Source organism: Nycticebus coucang, chromosome 2 (assembly GCF_027406575.1).
Source record: "Nycticebus coucang isolate mNycCou1 chromosome 2, mNycCou1.pri, whole genome shotgun sequence".
Taxonomy (NCBI): Eukaryota; Metazoa; Chordata; class Mammalia; order Primates; family Lorisidae; genus Nycticebus; species Nycticebus coucang.
Window position 1 is genome coordinate 40,122,441 of NC_069781.1, and position 21,134 is coordinate 40,143,574.

General features: G+C 39.0%; 1 protein-coding gene across 1 annotated transcript in view; it reads left to right on the forward strand.

The window, feature by feature from the left end:
• Window positions 1–20,140, forward strand: part of XPA (XPA, DNA damage recognition and repair factor) — a 30,792-nt gene extending 10,652 nt beyond the window's left edge. The window contains exons 3-6 of the mRNA XM_053572072.1: window positions 2,741–2,846; window positions 5,850–6,015; window positions 8,554–8,671; window positions 19,916–20,140. Of these exons, the coding sequence (XP_053428047.1) occupies window positions 2,741–2,846; window positions 5,850–6,015; window positions 8,554–8,671; window positions 19,916–20,064 (539 nt within the window). The 3' untranslated portion in view covers window positions 20,065–20,140. The remainder of the gene's footprint in view (window positions 1–2,740; window positions 2,847–5,849; window positions 6,016–8,553; window positions 8,672–19,915) is intronic.
• Window positions 20,141–21,134: the final 994 nt, after the last annotated feature.

A 21,134-nucleotide genomic window follows, 5' to 3' on the forward strand; every position in this document is an offset into this window, starting at 1 on the left:
GCAGGCGCCTGTAGTCCCAGCTACTTGGGAGGCTGAGGCAAGAGAATCACTTAAGCCCAAGAGTTTGAGGTTGCTGTGAGCTGTGACGTGACAGCACTCTACTGAGGGTGACATAGTGAGACTCTGTCTCAAAAAAAAGGAAGTTTGACAGCCAATAGTGTAATATTAATAGCTTTAAAAAGCCTATTCTAGTCTTTAGTTGCAGCAACAGAAGTGTTGCATGTTCATCTAGGTAGATACCAGGTATCTACCTGTACTAAATGGTGGTTTTCAGGAGCTGAGACCTGAAGGGTTTAAAAAATTTTTTTTTATTTTGGGTGTTATATTTTAAGAGGGATGTAGGCACCTCCAAAAGAGGGTGGCCAAAATAGAAGTCTTGAAATTCACATTTGAGGAATAGTTGTCAAAACTGGTTAGGTTTAGGCCAGACATGGTGGCTTAGGCCTGTAATTCCAATGCTCTGGGAGGCTGAGGTGGGTGGATTGCTTGAGGTCAGGAGTTCGAGACCAGCCTAAGTAAGAGTAGGACCCCATCTCTACTAAAAACAGAAAAATCGGCCAGCTGTTGTGGGTGCCTGTAGTCCTAGTTACTCAAGAGGCTGAGGCAAGAGGATCACTTGATCCCAGAGTTTGAGGTTGGTGTGAGCTAGGCAAACACCATGACACTTTAGCGAGGCTGTGTCTCAAAAAAAGAAAAAAAAAATAGGAGTCCACAAGTCTATATCAATAATAAATAGGTGAGTGAGTGAATCAATGAATAAATAAATGGGGGAGAGGGAAGGCTTTTGCTGATAGTAGACTGCCAGTTTGATTGGTAAATATAAAAGGGAGTGATAGAGTTGGAAAATCATCATTCTGTATATTTAAAAATTCCCATTAAAAAGAATTTTTCAGGGCAGCGCCTGTGGCTCAGTGGGTAGGGCGTTGGCTCCATATACCGAGGGTGGTGGGTTCAAACCCGGCCCTGGCCAAACTGCATCAAAATAGCTGGGCGTTGAAAAAAAAAAATAGCTGGGCGTTGTGGCGGGTGCCTGTAGTCCCAGCTACTTGGGAGGCTGAGGCAAGAGAATCGCCTAAGTCCAAGAGCTGGAGGTTACTGTGAGCTGTGTGACGCCACGGCACTCTACCGAGGGCAACAACATGAGACTCTGTCTCAAAAAAAAAAAAAAAGAATTTTTCAAATTAGAAAATGGTACATTTTATGGCTCTTGATTAATAATGCTGTGTAGTAGTCATCTAGTTGATGTTTCTAACTACAATTTCTCTTTATTCTAACACGTTCTAGTACATTTTTCAAAGATATAACTGACTATCCCCAGCCCCGTTCCAAAGTCTTCCTTGTTTTCTTTTGTATACAGCTATGCTCCTCTCATATTCTATAAAGAAGAGTGATTTTTTTTTTGATTTCTTAGTTTGGAGATTAGTGGGATTAAGGAGTGGTGGGGTATTGACGGACGTTCGTGTGTTGGAAGTGGGTAAGGGAGGCGGTGAGGGGAACATGCTGAACTGTGAGGAAACGACAACACTTTCCTTACTGCACATTGTGGCATTTCTCAGAGTTAGGGCCGTGGCATTCAAGCTACAGACTTAATAATAAAACTTAAAGACTTGCTGGGAGAACCAGTTTTTATGGGATTAACTTTCTTACCTAGGCATTTGAAGTTCTTAAAAAAATCTAGCTTTACCCTACCTGAAGTGGTTTCTGTGCTCGGCATTGAGGATGCATGGCTAAATACAATCTCTCCCCTCAAGGAGTTTATAATCCATCAATTGAGACAGACAAGAAGCTGCTTGGCTTTGTTGGTAGGATATAGACTGGAGGAAGAAAAATTTTCCCATTTGGAAGTGACTTTTGCACATCTACCTTCTGCTGCTGCCTTGCTCTTTATTGCTCTTTGCCATGTTCTGTGCTGGTGCTTTGTTTCCCGTCTGTAGACAGATCACTCCTCTCCCTCCCTCCAGGGCTAATCTCTTTTGTACTTTCCTGAGTATTGTGGTAGGCAGAACAATGGTCCCCAAAAGATGTCCATGTCCTAATTGCCCTGGAACTTGTGAATATATTACCTTACCATAGCTAAAGGGACTTTGCAGATGTGATTAAGGTTAAAGACCTTGAGATGGGGAGATTAAGCTTGTGGGACCAATGTAATCAAGAAGACTCCTTAAAAGTGGAAGAGGAGAGCACAAGAGAGTCAGAGGGGCATATGATTATGGAAGAAGTGAGTGATGCAATGTGAGAAGCCACTGTCACTGGCTTTGAAGATGGAGGAAGAGGCCACAAGTCAGGGAATACAAGTGGCCTCTAGAGGCTGGAAAAGGCAAGGAAGTGTATTCTCCACTAAAGCCTCCAGAGGAATGTAGCCCTCCCAGCACCTTGATTTTAGCCCACTGAAGACTCATGTTAGACGAAACTAGAGATGTGTATATTGTGTTGTTTTAGCCCCTGAATTTGTGGTAATTTCTTATAACTAGAACAAGGACCGTTTATGTGATTTGGGTTCGGAAATACTTTTTGAATTGCTACATTTTTTTCCCCTTATATATTTTCTTTTATTTTTTTCCCTGTTTAAGAATTTTTTAGATAAATATAAGATAACTTAATCAAGGTTTTATTTTGTCTTTTACTTAAATATATTTATGTCAGGTATAAAATACATGATGCTAAGCTAATAAAATAGAGGAAAATACATTGCTTTAGTCACAACAAAGAAACTTTGAATAATACATTTTCCTTTCTTTAGGACCTGTTATGGAATTTGATTATACAATATGTGAAGAATGTGGAAAAGAATTTATGGATTCTTATCTTATGAACCACTTTGATTTGGCAACTTGTGATAACTGCAGGTACTTATTTTATTTCGATAGTATTCTTACACTAATGTTTGCATATTGGTTGAGGAGAGCAACCCAATAGTTATATCTGTTTGGATTTGATATTTTCTCAGTAATCATACTTTTTATTTTTGGAGTTTCCTAAAATTTCTGTGGTTTCAATTTTGGCAAAAAAAATATAGGAAGCCTGTACTTTTCAAAGTTTATGATATGCCCATAAAACAGGAAGATGTCCCTGGTTCTGCCATAGAAATTTCTTTTTCCTTTCTGCTCGCCTGTTTTTAGTTTTAAACCATCTCTTGGTAGCAGGTTCCTAACACTTGTCTTCCCCCAGCCCCAGGGATCCATCTGTCCGTTTCTTCCCTATCCCATGGTATGTTGATACCTTGGTCAGAGAACTGGGGCCTTCAGTGAGAGAAGAGGAACTGAAAACGCCTTTTACCGTTCGTCTTTTTTAACCCTCATAAAGAGAATAGCTGAGGAAAAATCACTTTCTTCTGTTATTCTTTTTCTTCTTCTCTTAGATTTTATCCTCCTTTATATGTCACTCCAGAATAGTATTTGTACTTTCATGGTTCTTGCATTGCCTTTTACTCAGACAAATCCTGTGTTGGTGTCTTTCCCACACTGAAGGTCCTATCTTGGGATCTTATTTGGCCCTTTTACTTGTTCTCTGTCCCTATTTTGTGTAGCCCCAATTCCTCAACTGCTTTGAGGACCTATCCTTTCAGAATCTCTGCTCTGTAGACATTGGGAGCTGTCACCATTGGCTTGTTGCAGAGAGGAATCCTCAGACAGAAAGGGAGATGTTCCTGGTCTCATGATCAGATACATGGCTGAAGATGTTCTGGCACACAGTTGGAATTATAATTTATAAATTCATTTCACCCTGACACAGTGGTTAAGGTGCACAGTATTATCATCACTCCCCAAAAGGCCAGCAGAACTTTGGGCTACTGAAGCATAACACACACAGTAGAACCCCCATAGCTGACCACCTCCCTACATTGACGACCTTCTTAAGTTGACCTGATTTTCCACATAGACTGGACATGTGCCACATGTGTGTGTCAGTACAGTAGGCCTCGTTCCTTAGGTTGACCACTTCTGAATGTTGACCAGTTTCTTATAGTCTCTTGGGTGTGAAATTTACAGAGGTTCTACTGTAATCCTGTTTCCATGAGAAAAATGGAAGCAAGTGTTGTATCAATTTAAAGAAAGGTATAGTCTGGAAAAAATATTTTTTTGTGATTAAACATAATTAGAAACACAGCCCTCCATTCTGTTTCCTTTACAACATCTTTGAACAGCATAATTTTAGTATAGTGTAATCTATACATCCTCTTTCTTAGTTTATACTTTCAAATTGTTTGGCTTTCTTTTAAAAATATATGTGTGTTTTTGAGACAGAGTCTCACTCTGTTACCCAGCCTAGAGTCCTGTGGCAGCACAGCAACCTCAAACTCCCATGTTCAAGAGATCGTTCTGCCTCAGTCTTCTGAGTAGGACTGCAAGTGCCAGGCATTATGACTAATTTTTCTATTTTTAGTAGCAACAGGATCTTGCTTTTGCTCAGGCTGGTCTCAAACTCTTGAGTTAAAATGATCCTCCTGCCTCAGCCTCCTAGAGTGCTAGGATTATAGGTGTGAGCCACCATGCCCAGCCTAAAAAATTATTTCATTTGTAAAAATTTATGAGATATAAGTATAATCTTGGTACGTTGGTACATTGCGTTGTGGTGAAGTCAGGACTTTTAACTCCTTTGGTTTTGTGATGGAACTCTGATAGAACCTTTGATTTCTCCCCTCCCTGACCTGTACCTGCTCTTTAGAGTTTACCACTTCAGTAAAGGCCAGCTTCATCCATTGGCTATGTCTCTGCTCATGTTTAATTCCACATTCATTTGGCTCTATATTCAAACCCTCTTCTGAATCCATCTACTTCTCATCCTCCCTCCCACGGCTGCTTTAGTCTTGGCCACCATCAGCTCTCGACTGGGGATGACTGCAGTAGTGTTCTAACTGGTCTCTGCCTACCACTGTTCTGCATGCCTGGAGTATCCTCTTCATATGGCATTTTACTTAAAACATTTCAGTGGTTTCTAATCCCAATTAGAGCAAAATTGTCTTCACCATTGCTTACAAGGCCCTCCCTGTCTCTGACGCTATCTCCCACCACTCCTTACCATCACTTACGTTAGTTCTAGTTACGCTGGCCCTCTGGGTGGGAGCTCTAAGTACACTCGGCCCTAGAGCCTTTACTATTGTTATTCCCTTTGATAGTGATGTTCTTTATCTAGCTATTCAGACTTTTTAAGGGTTCTGTTCAAATGTCCCCTCATCATTGTCCTTCTTTGTACCCAGCCTATCTGAAAATTTTTGTTTCTTTTACTATGCTTTATATTCCTTATAGCACTTTTACCTGTCAATATTATGTTTGTTACATGACGGTTCTCTCCTAGTAGAGTGTAAGCTTCATTAAAATAAAACATTTATTCTCTGCTGTATTCCTAGTGCCTTGAATAGTACCTGGCATATAGATTTAGAACAAACGAATGAGAAGAAACATGTGATTGACTCTGTTTCTGTTTTTACTTTGGTTTTGAAAAAGCTTAGAACCAAACTGGCAACTGAACAGTGTTGGAGTAGTTGGACCTTGCATATTTTTTCTTACTTTTTGCCTGTCTTGACTTTATCCTTCAATTTATGTTTTCTTTCTCACTGAGTCTTTGTTCTCACTTTTATGTATTTGCTCTACTTTTATAAGTCATTTTAAATCCTTTCTAGAATAAGAGAGACTTTAAAAAAATTCTTAAGTTGTTAAATGATATGGATCTACTGCTAATACAATAAGGAAAAGATAAAATAGTCTAGTTAGAATTTTAATTTAACCTTGAGAGTTTCAGGAAAAGGTATTTTGTATGTGCCTTTTGGTGTGCATGCCCCTTGGTTGTTGGGCTACTTGAAAGCTTTATTTAAATAACAAATTTATATAACATACTTAATCTCTTCTCAGAGATGCCGATGATAAACACAAGCTTATAACCAAAACAGAAGCAAAACAGGAATACCTTCTGAAAGACTGCGATTTGGAAAAAAGAGAACCAGCTCTTAAATTTATTGTGAAGAAGAATCCTCATCATTCACAGTGGGGTGATATGAAACTCTACTTAAAATTACAGGTCTTTCATAAGTTTTATTTACTGATTTTAAATTCTGGTTCAGTAAAGTTTTAACAGTGAACTAGTTATAATTAGTTTAGCTTTGCTTATAGGCAGTGAAAAAGATTCTCTTCCCTTTTCTTGTTTTGCATGAGTTAGAGTCATTTATAATGACATTTAATAGCATCGTGTTTTCATATTTTACTTTTCGGTATGGCACTTTGGAACAAAACTATTGGGTGATGTGAGGAGTACAGTTTGGGACAGGTGTCACACCCTGTTCCTTTGCCTCTCCACCCCTACCTTTCCTTATCTTGAAAAAAAAAAAAAATTCAGGAATTTCACAAATACCTAAAATCTAACTCTGTTTGAGAAATACCTCTGTGGAATGCTCTCAGGTGTCCATGTAACACTAGTATATCTCAGAGCAGATCTTCTCAACTGTCCTTTTGCGGATGGGTTGCACACATGCCAAGGTAGTCATCTACTTAGTGGCCGGGGCTGCTAGCACACAGGCCAGTGGCTTTGTCACAGCATCCTGTATCTGCCCCAGCATGGTACAAATATTGGAATATTCTTTTGTGCCATTGTATTGAAATATTTGGAGGCATTGTTTTAGAGCACAATTTAAGTTAGAATATACTAGAAAATATCTTATCTTCAAATAAAATTAAGTCCCATTGTGAAACAAAACATGTACTGAATTTTATTATGTATAAGACTATTGATTAGAAGATTCACCATTGTTTTATATACCATTGAAAATACTAATTAAACCAACCTTTGCATGTTTATTACTCGATGCTTTTATTTTATACTCAGAGAAATAGTGCTATTAGACTTTACTGTCGTTTTGTCATGTATCATACTTGTACATACCTAATAGGGAAGAAGCAAACAAATGAAGATATCTCTAAAATTTTTTACTTTCTGAGTTCAATTCTTCTGAACCTCTTTTCAATTCAGAGTTGTTAAAGTACCAGTAACACATTGGTGATGCAGCATTTTCAAGGATGTTAAATTGTGGAAAATGTGATGTCTTAGAACTTAGGAAATGCAAGTATATCACCTTATTATGTTAAGAAGAAATTTGAGTTTGCTCTACTGATCTCTCAGTATGAGAGATATCCTGAGCATAATTCTTACTCTCTTAGAATCTAAGTAAATATTACAAAGAGTAAAGATGTTTATAGTCCAAACTAGAATGAAAACTTTTTAGGTCATTTAGATATCAAAAGTATTTAGCTTTGCATTTCTTTTTTTTCCCCCTCCTTTTTAAAAAATGTTAAGGCTGGGTGCGGTGGCTCACACCTATAATCCTAGCACTCTGGGAAGCAGAGGCTGATGAATCGCCTGAGTTCAGGAGTTCGAGACCAGCCTGAGCAAGAGCAAGACCCCCATCTCTACTAAAAATAGGAAAAAAAACTAGCTAGGCATTGTGGAGGATGCCCAGCTCTTGGGGAGGCTGAGGCAAGAGGATCCCTTGAGCCCAAGAGATTGAGTTTACTGTGGGCTATGATGATGCCATGGCACTACCAAGGGCAACAGAGTGAAACTCTGTCTCAAAAAAACCAAAACGAAACATTTTTGTTAATAGATGTAGAGGATACAAGTTTAATTTCATTACATGCATTTATTATATAGTGGTAGAGTCTGGGCTTTTAGTGTACTCCTCATACGAATAGTATACATTGTATCCCATAGGTAATTTCTCATTCCTTATCCCCTCCACCAATTCTCTCTTTTGAGTATCCAGTGTCTGTCTGTTATGCCAGTTGTTCCCAACCTTTTTGGCTCCAGGGACTAGTTTCATGGAAGTCTTATCAGGAACATGTGACCTGGATGCCGTGTATGCTATAGTAAGGTTCATCCTCCTATGAGAATCTAATGTCACTGCTTATCTGACTCCTATGGAGAAGCGCTGTAAATATAGATGAAGCTTTGCTGCCTCACCTGTCACTCACCTTCTGCTGTGCAGCCTGGTTCCTAACAGACCACACACTGGTACTGGTCTGCAGCCCAGGGGTTGGGGACTGCAACATTATACTAGCCTATGTATAATGTAGCCATAGTTTAGCTCCCACCCAGAGTTTTAAAAAACATTCATATTTTACAGATCAGAATTTAATCAAATAGATAGAAATGCTTACTGATACGGAAGCAGATGAGTTGTAATTGCTGATTCCCTATAGCTGGAGATTTTTGGAAATGACCTCATGTTTAGGTCTGTCTCCACACTCATCTATCAGCAAACTTTCTTTGGTGAGCCTGCCAAAATTCAGCAGACCTCCAGACCACATGTGTTTCTGTTGATTCCTGTGACAGCTTTTCTATTTATAATTAAATTCAGCATACATTACATGTACTAAGAGTTTAATAGGTTTAGATGTTTTATTAGCATTGTTATCATTAATGTTTGAAATTTTTTAAATTTCAAATAAGCATGTATAAATTTGTACTTAAGTTATTCTTTGTTATTTGTGGGTCTGATAAGTATAACTTTATAATATTTTACAACTGTGAATCACAGCTAATTTAAATATAGATTTTGTATTGTAGATTGTGAAGAGGTCTCTTGAAGTTTGGGGTAGTCAGGAAGCATTAGAAGAAGCAAAGGAAGTGCGACAGGAAAACCGAGAAAAAATGAAACAGAAGAAGTTTAATAAAAAAGTAAAAGGTAAGTGACTACATTTTATATGATGGAGGAGTGTGTTTTACCACTTTGTAAAAAGCCTTTAGCTATATTCCTCCCATTTAAAAATATAATGTCATCGGGGCAGCTCCTGTGGCTCAAGGAGTAGGGCGCTGGCCCCATATACCAGAGGTGGTGGGTTCAAACCCAGCCCTGGCAAAAAAAAAAAATATAATGTCATCAGTAGATAGGAATGTGTATTTTCAAAGGTTGAAAAATGAAGTTTGTCTTCAGTACATTGGTGCTTGAGGCTTAGTTCAAATTTCACAGTACTGCATTTCTGCAAAGCATGTAAACTGTCATCTTACAGTTAATCAAGTTTTTATGTAGAGACAGCGTTAGGATCTGGAATGATATCCCCCATCAAGGATCTGGCATCAATTAAGTCTTAAATGTGATCAACAATGATGTAAAAAACAGATACTTACCAACAAACCTCTCTAACTGCTAAAAATGAAAAAAACATGCCTCACGTCTTAAGTCTCTTACTCATAATTTAGCAACAGAAGGAACTTGCTGATGTTAGCTAGTCCCATCACTTTTATTTTACATAAGACTAAAAGGCCCAGAAAGGTGGGATGACTTGTTACATAGATAGATACTGGCAGAGTTAGAATCAGGCTTTCTTGACTGAAAGTCTTCATGAAGTAGTCATTCCTCTATCCACACATCTGTCTCTGCACGCTGCTATTCATCCCCTTGTCAAACTTTTCTCTGTGCTGATTTACCTTGAATCCATCCATTAATGTGTACCTCTGTCTGTAAGCCTGTCTGTTCATCCATCCATACACCAAGGCACCCAATATTTAATAAGTGTCAATATGTGCCAGGTACTGTGCCAGCATACATGTTGAAGTTACAGATTGTCAGGAGAGACACTTAAAATCATAGTGACAGGTCCACTCCAGTATGAACTGAGTGTAGTGAGGAGCCCTGGAGGCTGCAGGAGCACAGGGGTGCTTTCTGCTGTACACACAATCCCTCAAGAGTTTTGAAAGGATAAACATAATGTTCTTCATGTAGTAATTATGTAGAGTCCCACTGTGGTGTAATGTAAGGTGTGTACTGACAGCATGTATTTTGCATATATATTGGGTTATATTTACATAAAATCCATTTAAAATGAATGTCTTGGCCATATATGTTTTTAGAATTTAGAAGAGGTTTTGGAAGTTTAGTGGCATAACAAACAAAAAATCAAAACCAAAAATTGAATGTAAGCTTCCCTTGTTTCTTCTCATTGTGAGGAATTTTCCCCCCTTTTCATTACAAGTGTAACTCAAGAACAGTGCAGAAAAGTTAGAAAACTATAAAGAACTCTTGTCCCATTATTCTACTACTCAGAGATAATCATTAGCAACATTTTAAAGTCTTTTCCTCCAGTTTTTTTTTTTAATGCATAGACCCTTTAAAAAGTTTTTGTATAAAAGGCACTGTTGGACATTTATGAAGTTCGTCAAGCAACCCCATGATAAACATCCCACGTACATCTTTATCTAAGTTATAGTTATTCAGTTCCTGAGTTGTATGGTAAATACTCTTGTCTGGCTTTATAGAGTTCTGACAGCAAACTACAGTCATATAAGGGAATTTTCCCCAGATTAGCCACTGCTATATGTAATACTCAAAAATACCAGCAAGGATTGATTGAAAAGATTTAGAAAGACGTCTATGGAATTTGACCCTTTTCTTTAATCTTTTCAGTGTCCCAGTAGCCTTTTTTCTCTTCCAGTAGCAAGGAAAGCCTTAAAGGATAAAGAAGGTGACAAAAAGGCATCTTAAGGGGTGCGAAAAAGAGAGCATAGTTAGAGATTTAATTATATATTAGTCTAGGGTATTTGTAAAGCCATCACTTCATCTCTTCCCTCTCTGCTGCCTCCTTAAACCACTTTGCAGATGGTATTTCAAGGCAGGTAATATATGGATAAAAGGATGAGTATTAATTAGAAACTTACATTTGCACAGTGATAAAATATTTTTACAAAGGAGGATGATCTATAATATTTACAAACTACTGATTCTATAGTTTGGTCACAATGTCATCTAATGATAACTAATTTCCTATAATTTAACTGACAGAATGAAAGATTATAGCTTCCATTTCATCTCATTTTTTAAATACAAATTATATTAAAATAAGCATATATATTAAATATTAGTATGAACTGAATTTTTAAAAAAGATTTACAGAATTTTCATTGGTACTTTTTAAAAGAAATACAAACTTAAATATATGGGCTTTTTCCCCTTACTATATTAAATTGCTGCTATTAATCACCAGACATGGTACTGTGGATTTTCCTCATCCTTGAAGTGTTCAAATTTGCCCTAAAGTTTTTCAGAGTTAGATCTCTTAGGAATGGTTTCTTTATTTCTTGTTTTTGAGGAAATTTTTCCAAGTGTTTACATGAATGGGTCTCTTTCCAAGTCTCTACGAGTTAGAATGTTTTTGTTTTTTGGGCTGTGAATACCTGGGTTTTTTCTCTCAGTTCTATCAACATCACTCCACTGTCTTCTGGAGTTGAGTGTGCAGCGAGGTCGCATGATTGACACCTTCTTTAATTATGGCTGCTTCTTCACTTCACTTCAGATTGACTTAGGGGTGGGTGGATGTTCCTGTCCTCCTGTCTAGGCCACAGAGGGCTGAGAGTGGAGTAGACACTGTAGAAATTAGAAACAAGGAGTTCCCTGTGCAATTGGCTCAGGACAGACAGGAATAAAAGCAAGTCTGTAAGTGTTTTAGTTGAAAAGAAATTGTAACCTGGTTCCTCTTGGTCTTCTGATTTTGATCCACAAAGAAGCTGACACAAAGTTTACTTCTTTATGGAAAGGTAAGAGATTACATTTACCTGCTTTAGAATGTTATCTCCTATTTTTAGCAATTTTAAGAAGCCATCTTACTACAAAAAATTAAATTATAAATAGTATAAAGTACATATAAATAAATAAGATGAAAAACAAGAATTTTCTTGTCAATGAATTTGCATTGTTACAGATTTCTTAGATCCACGAAGGCAGAAGTAGAAATGACACTATCACTGCCGCTTAGTTTAACTAGCTTTCAAAACTGCAGTTTGTACTGGCTATGATTTTGGATGAGAACTTTCAAATGGTTCAAATATACAGGATGTTATGTGTTTACATGGCTCCTTTCCACAAATAAGGTAGAGATAAGGCTTTCTCTAATTTAGTACTGGTAAAGGTTATCCTTCAAAAAGAAGGAAAAGAAATTAATCTTCATTATTTGTTACCGTGCACTTCCCCTCCAAAAGAGATAGGTAAGAAAATCCCATGGGGGAACTCTTCTAAATCCGTGGACATTTTCTATTCTGGGCCTTCCGTTGTATTTGTGACTGCTGGGGGCTTCTCTCAGGAGAGCTTGGGGTGCTATTGTCAGTTACTCTGTTTTAGTTTATAAAGGACAAAACAAGATCATGTATTGTTATGTCTTTTCCTTATAATTGTTTACCTCCATTTAGCAATAGGTGCCACATGTCAGTACTTCCTGCCCTTCCATCAGGTATTTAGAAGTATCTGGTCCCCCTTCAGCTCTTAAAGAGGGGACCTTGACCTCATAAGCAGCATTGAGTTTCTTTGAATACATATTGCTTCTTTTGCAAAGTTGAGATATTAAACTAAATATGAACTTTAGAGTGATAAAAAAATAAATCTTTCCTTGAAACAAGGATTTAGGGGAAAACTTTTTTAAGTAAAAAGTATAAGCAGTCCCTAAAGATATCAGTAGCAAAACTGGTTATCATGAAATAGCCGGGCATTGTGGCGGGCGTAGTCCCAGCTACTCGGGAGGCTAAGGCAAGAGAATTGCCTAAGCCCAAGAGCTGGAGTGAGCTATAGACGCCACAGCACTCTACCGAGGGCAACAAAGTGAGATTCTGTATCTAAAAAAACCAAAAAACAAAAAACTGGTTATCATGAACAATACTGTATTTATAAATTTCCAAGAGAGGTAGTCCTTAGGTAACAGCTCTCTGCATTACCTATTTCTAGGCCAGTGTGAGTAGGAGGTTGTAACATGCTAAATCACAGTCTTGTCTCCAGTCTCCCTCAGGCTCTCAGTATTACATAGGACAGTACCCTCCCCCAGTCTGCATCCCAGCTTTCCTTGGCATTCCCAAGATGCATTTCAGACCTTTCCTCACTCTTTGGAAGTCTTACCTTTCAATTCCCCTTTTCTCATTCCCAGCAGTAGATATTTGATTTCTACTTTCCTAATTTTCAAGTTGTTAATAAATGAAGTAATATGAAAAAATGATTAATCTTTATTTAAAAAGTTTTAAGATATTCATATATACCATATTTTATTTTTTCATACATGTTTTGATGACTCATTTAAGAGTTAATACAGAATTATAGTTCTTTTTTTTTTTTTTGTAGAGACAGAGTCTCACTTTATGGCCCTCAGTAGAGTGCCATGGCCTCACACAGCTCACAGCAACCTCCAACTCCTGGGCTTAAGCGATTCTCTTGCCTCAGCCTCCCGAGTAGCTGGGACTACAGGCGCCCGCCACAACGCCCGGCTATTTTTTGGTTGCAGTTTGGCCGGGGCCGGGTTTGAACCCGCCACCCTCGGTATATGGGGCCGGCGCCTTACCGACTGAGCCACAGGCGCCGCCCCAGAATTATAGTTCTGATACATATATATCAGCATGTTTCTCCTAAAAACAGTGGCATTCTTCTATATAATTAAAGAACAATGAGCATACTCCAGAAACTTAACATTAACGTAATGCTATTATTTGGCATACAGTCTGTTTAATGTTCTCTAGTTTCAGTGTCCTTTATAGCTTTTTAGTTTTAGATCCAGGTACCATTCAAGGATAATACATATTGATAGTCACTTTCATTTTTATTTATTTATTTAGAGACACTGTGTGGCCCTCAGTAAAGTGCTGTGGCATCACAGCTCACAGCAACCTCAAACTCTAGGGCTCAAGCAATTCTTTTGCCTCAGCTTCCCAAGTAGCTGGGACTACAGGCCTCACAGCAACCTCAAACTCTAGGGCTCAAGCAATTCTTTTGCCTCAGCTTCCCAAGTAGCTGGGACTACAGGCATCCACCACAATGCCCGGCTATTTTTTGTTGTAGTTGTCACTGTTGCTTGGCAGGCCCGGGCTGGGTTCGAACTGCCAGCCCCAGTTCATGTGGCTGGCATCCTAGCCACTGAGCAACAGGTGCCAAGCCTCGATAGTCACTTTCAATCTAATCTAGGGTGTCCACCCTTTCTTCTCTGCCACCATTGGAGGGGTAAGAGTTTTCTTAGGTCACACATTAAATATACAAATACTAAAGAAAGCAGATGGGCAAAAAAAAAAAAAAAGTCCATGCATACATCCAACACCACAGATAAGCAAAATCAGTCCTTATAAAAATCAGCATGCAATACACGGTCCACAGGTTGGACGCCGTGATCTAGTCCCTGAGCCTTTTTAATCTCTCATGACATTGACCTTTTTTTTTTTTTGAGACAGGGTTTCATTATGTTACTCAGGCTAGAGTGCAGGGGTATCACATAGCTCACTGCAGCATTGAACTCCTAGGCTCACACTGTCCTTCTGTCTCAGCCTCCCAAGTAGCTGGGACTACAGGCTCCCGGCTCCACAACCAGGTTATTTTTTGTAGAGATTGGGTACCCAGGCTAATGTTGTACTCCTGGCCTCAAGCAATCCTCCCGCCTCAGCATCCTCCTAAGGTCCTAGGATTAGTCATGAGCCACTCCACCTGGCCACATTGACGTTTTCTTTTTGAGACAGAGTCTCACTCTGTCGCCTGGGTGGAGTGCCGTGGCGTCAGAGCTCATAGCAACCTTAAACTCTTGGGCTCAAGTGATCCTCTTGCCTTACCCTCCCAAGCAACTGGGACCACAGGCCCCCGCCACCATGTCAGTGGCCAGCTGTTATGCAGTGTTTGGATTAATTAGCAGCTTGTTTCCGTATGATTAGATTCAGATGGAATATTTTTGGTGGGCCTATTCCTATGTGATGTGTCCAAGTGCACATCAGGAGATAATGTGGTTCCATTTCCCCATGAAGGGAATTACAATTTGACTACTTGGTAAAGGTAGTGTCTGTCAGATTTCTCCATTTTAAAAGTAGCTTTTCCCCTTTGTAATTAGTAAGAAATCTGACAGAACGTGAATATCTCATTGCTTATGTTTCACACAGTGGTTTTGACACATAGGATGAATCCTGAGTTATTATTAGGGTGGATGAAAATGGTGATTTTCTACTTCTGTCGTTTCTTTTTTTTTTTTACTTCTGTCATTTCTTCTCCAGTTATTTGACTTCTTTTGGAAAGGCACCTTTCCTGTGCTTTTAAAAATTGATTATCTTCTATTATCAGTTGGACTCATGGATTCTTATTCTGAAGTCAGCGTATTAGAGTCCATTCCTGTCATTATTCATTTTGAATGATCTCAAGCTAGCTGTCTTTTTTTTTTTTTAACTTTTTAATTTGGAAACCATTTCAAACTTAAAGAAAATGCAAGGATAATAATAGTACAAAGGACTACCCACATGTAGTTCCTCTACCCAGCCTGACCTATTCACATTTCATCCCATGTATATCATTTGCACACTTTCTATATACACACATAGTTTATTTTCTTCTGAAACACTTAAGCATAGGTTGCATACAATCATCACCCTAAGTATTACAGTGTGGATTTTCTAATAGGGATATTCTTTTATATAACCAAATATCATTATTTTTTTCCTGGAAAAGTTAAAGTAATATTATTTTTTTTAATTTTCTTTTTTTATTGTTTGGGATTTGTTGAGGGTACAATGAATTAGGTCCCCCAATTGTGGTTGTTAGGTAAAGTCCCTCTTGTAATTGTGTCCTGCCCCTAAGAGGTATGTCATATACCCCGTGGCCCCCGCAAAGTATCATTATTAATTTGAGTTAATTTAACGTTGCTTTATTATTTTTATCTACTCTGCCATCCATATTCTACTTTTGTTGGTGGACCTAATAATGTCCTTTTCAGTGAGTCTCTTCTAGAACAGGATCCAGTCTAGAATTGGGTATTAGGCTTTAAGTATCTTTCTAATTAATTCTTAATATTTTGGGATATTTCATAGTTTCTGTCTTTTATGACATTGACATTTTTGAAGAAAAGTGTTTTCATTTCCCCTGCCCTCCCTTTTGTTTTGAGATAGAGTCTCATTTTGTCACCCTTGGTAGAGTACTGTGGCGTCATAGGTCACAGCAACTTCAAACTCTTGCCTCAGCCTCCTGAGTAGCTGGGACTATAAGTGCTGGGTGACCAAAATGCCTGGGTTTTTTTTTTGTTTAGAGGTGGGGTCTTGCTCTTACTCAGGCTGGTCTTCTCTTAAGCAATCCACCTGTCTTGGCCTCCCAGAGTGCTAGGATTACAGGCGTCAGCTACTGCGCCCCACCTGCCCAGCCTGTAATCCCAGCACTCTGGGAGGCCAAGGCCAGGTGGATTGCCTGAACTCACAAGTTCTTTACCAGCCTGAGCCAGAGGTACACCTGGTCTCTAAAAATAGCCGAGAATTGTGGTGGGCGCCTGTAGACCCAGCTACTTGGGAGGCTGATTCAAGAGAATTGCTTGAGCCCAAGAGTTTGAGGTTGCTGTGAGCTATGACACCACGGCACTCTACTGAGGGTGACAAAATAAAACTCTCTCTCTCAAAAAAAAGAACCCAAAAGAAAGAAAAGTTTCATACTTGGGGCTTTGCTAGTATTTCTGGTGTTTCCTGTAGGGTGTGCATCTCAGGCCAGGGACAGTGCATGAGTGATGTGCCTTTCTCAGGGCCTCACATCTGGAGGCCTGTGGTGTCTGTCAGCCCTCAGTGGTGGTCATTTTGATTTGATAAGGAAAAAGAAATTGTCCTGTTTGTCCTGAACACTTCTCCCCTTCCATCTAGCATCCATCCATTGATGGTTCTTGCTGGAACCAGTTTCTAGTATGATGGTGGCAAGAACGGCTTTCTAATTCTGGCACTCCTTCTGCATTCAGCCGGTTGGCAGTCAACATTCTGCAGCATCCTCCCCCCATTTATTTATTATTGGTATGCTTCCATTTATTACCATCTTTCTCCATTGGCTTTTGGTACATTTCTGTCCTTAATTATTTTGGTGCTCAAATTGGCCCAATTTTAGCTCAAGTCCTTTTAAGATGTCATTTTTTGAGCACTCCTGGTTTCTAGCAAAAAACACATGTATTTTTTTGTCTGTATATGTGTGTATGTATGTCACATGTACATATATCAAAAACCTTGAATTTACACTGATACATCTAGTTCTAACCCACAATTTCAGGGTTCATTTTAGTTTTCTACCATATTTATAACTCCCTTCTCTGGCAATGAGAAACCTAGCTCCCACTGTCTTTAATATAACTTATCAAAGCCCCTATATGTGATTAATTCACCATCACTTGGTGCTTCCTCTTCTGGGGTAGCTCTCCTTACCTTTGCTGGGCTGTCTCCGCCCTACTCTGGATGCCTGCTTTACTTGCTCTACTTAATGGCTTTAGGACTGGATTGCTCAGAAAGGAAAGAAGGGCAAGAAAAAGACAAACCTATCAGTTTTTAAACGTTAGGTTCTGTCATGGCCAGAAAGCTACAGCTTTGGTGTTTCTAAAAAAAAATTGTTAATCATTTTTCTTTCTTTCACATGACACTCAAATTGGGCAGAGAAATTAGCATGATTGGGGTGCAAATTTTCAGCTGTTTTCTCAGTGGGGCAGGCAAGTGCCTAGAATACCTAACATCAGAACACAGTTGAAGAGCAGGTGTTGGAACTCAAAACAGGAACCATCTTCCTGCTATCATCTGAAAACAGGAGGCATCTGTGTAGTTCTGGTCAGCTTATCATTTTATTTATTTTCTTATTTAGAAAATGCCCTAAGGCAAAATAACAAAAGGAGAGAGGGCATTCCAGATACAATCTAGAAAAGCCAGGGTGTTCAGAATGAGAGGAGACTGACAAAAGTCAAGACTAGAGGCTGGGTGCACATGACTTTTCCCCTAAAACGGGAAACACTCTCCAGAGCAGTGATTTTCAACCGAAGTGCTGCAAAAATTTTTAAAGATCATTAATTAAATTATTTCCAAAAGAAGTTCAAAGTCCAGTAAGTATAGCCTCTTTGATCCTAATCTTTTTTGTTTGTTTGGGATTCATTCAGGGTACAAAGAATTAGGTTACTCTGATTGCATTCGTTAGGTAAAATCCCTCGTATAATTGTGTCCCGCCCCCAAGAAGTGTGCCATGAACCATGATCTCCCATTCCCTTCCTCTTCCCTTCTCTCTCATTCCCCTAGATCATTGTATATTCTTTTTAACTTTTTTTGATCAACATAATTTAAGTGTGCCATGGAAGTTTTAACTACAGATTTAAGTGTGCCCTGAGATAAAAAAGATGAAAAACACTGCTCTAAAGGTATATTTCAAGCACTGAAGTTTAAAAACAATCTCAAAGTATTTTTTCATCCTGGAGGTGTGTGTGAAAAGGGCAATTCAGCTTAACAAAGAAGAACATGGATTCGAGCTAGACTGTATTTGTCATCAACTAGCTGCTTGACCTTGGGCAACTTCTCTGTGCCTTAGCTTTCTCATCTGTGAAACTGGGATAATAGTTCCACTTATACCTGAAAGGGTTGTGAAGATTCATTATTGTTAAATGCTTAGAACAGTCCCTGATACATGCCCCCATGTGTTTGCTTCTCTCTCTCATGATATAATAAAAACTAAAAATACAAAGATTCAAGTATTATTGTGGGCCAGGTGCGGTGGCTCATGCCTGTAATCCTGGCACTCTGGGAGGCCGAGGCAGGTGGATTGCCTGAGCTCAGCAGTTCGAGACTAGCCTGAGCAAGAGCGAGACCCTGTCTCTTAAAACAGCTGGGTATTGTACTTGGTGCCTGTAGTCCCAGCTACTCCAGAGGCTGAGGCAAGGGGATTGCTTGATCCCAAGAGACTGAGGTTGCTATGAGCTGTGATGCCACAGCACTCTACCAAGGGCAAAAAAGTGAGACTCTCTCTCTTAAAAAAGTATTTTATATTATTCATAGTATCAAAGACCTACTTAACATACATCTTAAATGGATTTGGGAAATGTGATTACTTGTTTATTGATATTTATACTTGGTATTTATTAAGCTGTCCTCACCTACCTCAGGTAGCGTTACTGTCCAAAGACAGTGGTAAGCTGGTGGATCACTGGTGAGAATAGAAATGTAAATAATTACTGTTGCTTTTTATTCATTAAAGTAGAATCTAAGAAGTTACCAGCTTGTTAATTTACAATTAGCACTAAGCGTTTGGCTTCTTAAGGTAATACCCAATGTGAACTTCGAAAATACAATTTGACTTAGTTGTTTTCAAAGACTCCAGTATAATTAGGAAGCAGAAAAAGCTCCTGACATTGGAATAGGATGACCTGGGTTCGAGTGCTATCTTTGCTGAGTTTCCCTACCTGCAAAATAAAATGAAGTAATATTAAAACTCTTATGTTTCTTTCTAGCTCTTAGTATTCTTTCTTATTTTTAGGTTGTACTTCGCAATAAGCAACTTCTCTCCTAAAGTAATGTCATTTTATAAGATAAAGAATTTAACAGACTTTGGAGATCAGTGGCATGAGCATATTTTCTTTTTTTTTTCATTTTTGCTTTTTCAAATTGCATTCTAGGTAGTTTTTTTGTGTGTATGTGTGTGTGTGGTTTTTGGCTGGGGCTGGGTTTGAACCCGCCACCTCCGGCATATGGGACCGGCACCCTACTCCTTAAGCCACAAGCACTGCCCATGAGCATATTTTCTAAGATGAAAACACATCAGCATAGTGATTGAGTTCTTGGCTTTCTAGTTGTCTTGCAAGCAGAACTTGGCTTACCTCCTTCAGAAGTAGCTCCTGACTTACACAGAGCTAGAAGTACTTCTTAGTTATCTTAACTGACTCCCCTTTCCTACTCTGGCATCCTCGTATCTGAAGTCAGACGTGTCTAAACGTACTCATTTGTTACTCCTCTCATTCTGAATTTCGTTCTTTTAACCCACGTACCCATTTCAATTTCACTGGCCAAGCTGGTGAGGTGGAAAAGTAAGCTTATAATAATTAACTTTGATTTGTTATAAAACTAAGATCATAAAACATAGGGTTCAAATGCACACACGACTGAAAGACTGATGCATTTATTTTTGGAATCAGCTAAATAGCACCTCTGAAAAACTTTATTTTTTTCTTAGAATTGCGGCGAGCAGTAAGGAGCAGTTTGTGGAAAAGGGAAACGATTGCTCATCAACATGAATATGGACCAGAAGAAAACCTAGATGATGACACGTACCGGAAGACTTGTACTACATGTGGCCATGAACTGACATATGAAAAAATGTGATTTTTAGTTCAGTGATCCATTTTATAGAATTTTATATTTAAATAAAGGAAATTTAGATTGGTCCTGTTCAAAATTCCCAAAAACATAATGTCTTCATAAGTGAATTAAATACATGCACATAAATAATGCTTCAGTAATAGTCACACATATTATGGCTTAAGAGCTAAAGTTTTAGCTGGCCTGGTAGTATACAGGTTATCAAGTCTGTCAGGATTGTGATTCCTTTTTTACAGCAGGGATGGGAGCTGAGTATAAGCAGATTCAAAAGTAGTAGGTCAAACCTACAAATTGGGTGGGTGGTGCCTGTGGCTCAGTCGGTAAGGCGCCGGCCCCATATACCGAGGGTGGCGGGTTCAAATCCGGCCTCGGCTGAACTGCAACCAAAAAATAGCCTGGCGTTGTGGCAGGCGCCTGTAGTCCCAGCTACTCGGGAGGCTGAGGCAAGAGAATCGCTTAAGCCCAGGAGTTGGAGGTTGCTGTGAGCTGTATGATGCCATGGCACTCTACCGAGGGCCATAAAGTGAGACTCTGTCTCTACAGAAAAAAAAACAAACTACAAATTGGGGAACAAGAGACCAAGGCAAACACTAGATGTTAGGTCAGGGTTTTTTTTTTTTTAATTTATTTTTATTGTTGGGGATTCATTGAGGGTACAAGAAACCAGGTTACACTGATTGCATTTGTTAGATAAAGTCCCTCTTAGAATCGTGTCTTGCCCCCAAAAGGTGTGGCACACACCAAGGCCCCACCCCCCTCCCTCCTTCCCTCTCACTGCTCTTCCTTTCCCCATCCCTCTCTCCTTCTTTCTCTCTCTGCTCTCCCCTTCCCCCACCCCCACCCCCACCGTGTCCTTAATTGTCCTCATATCAAAATTGAGTACATAGGATTCATGCTTCTCCATTCTTGTAATGCTTTACTAAGAATAATGTCTTCCACTTCCATCCAGGTTAATACAAAGGATGTGAAGTCTCCATTTTTTTAAAATAGCTGAATAGTATTCCATGGTATACATATACCACAGCTTGTTAATCCATTCCTGAGTTGGTGGGCATTTAGGCTGTTTCCACATT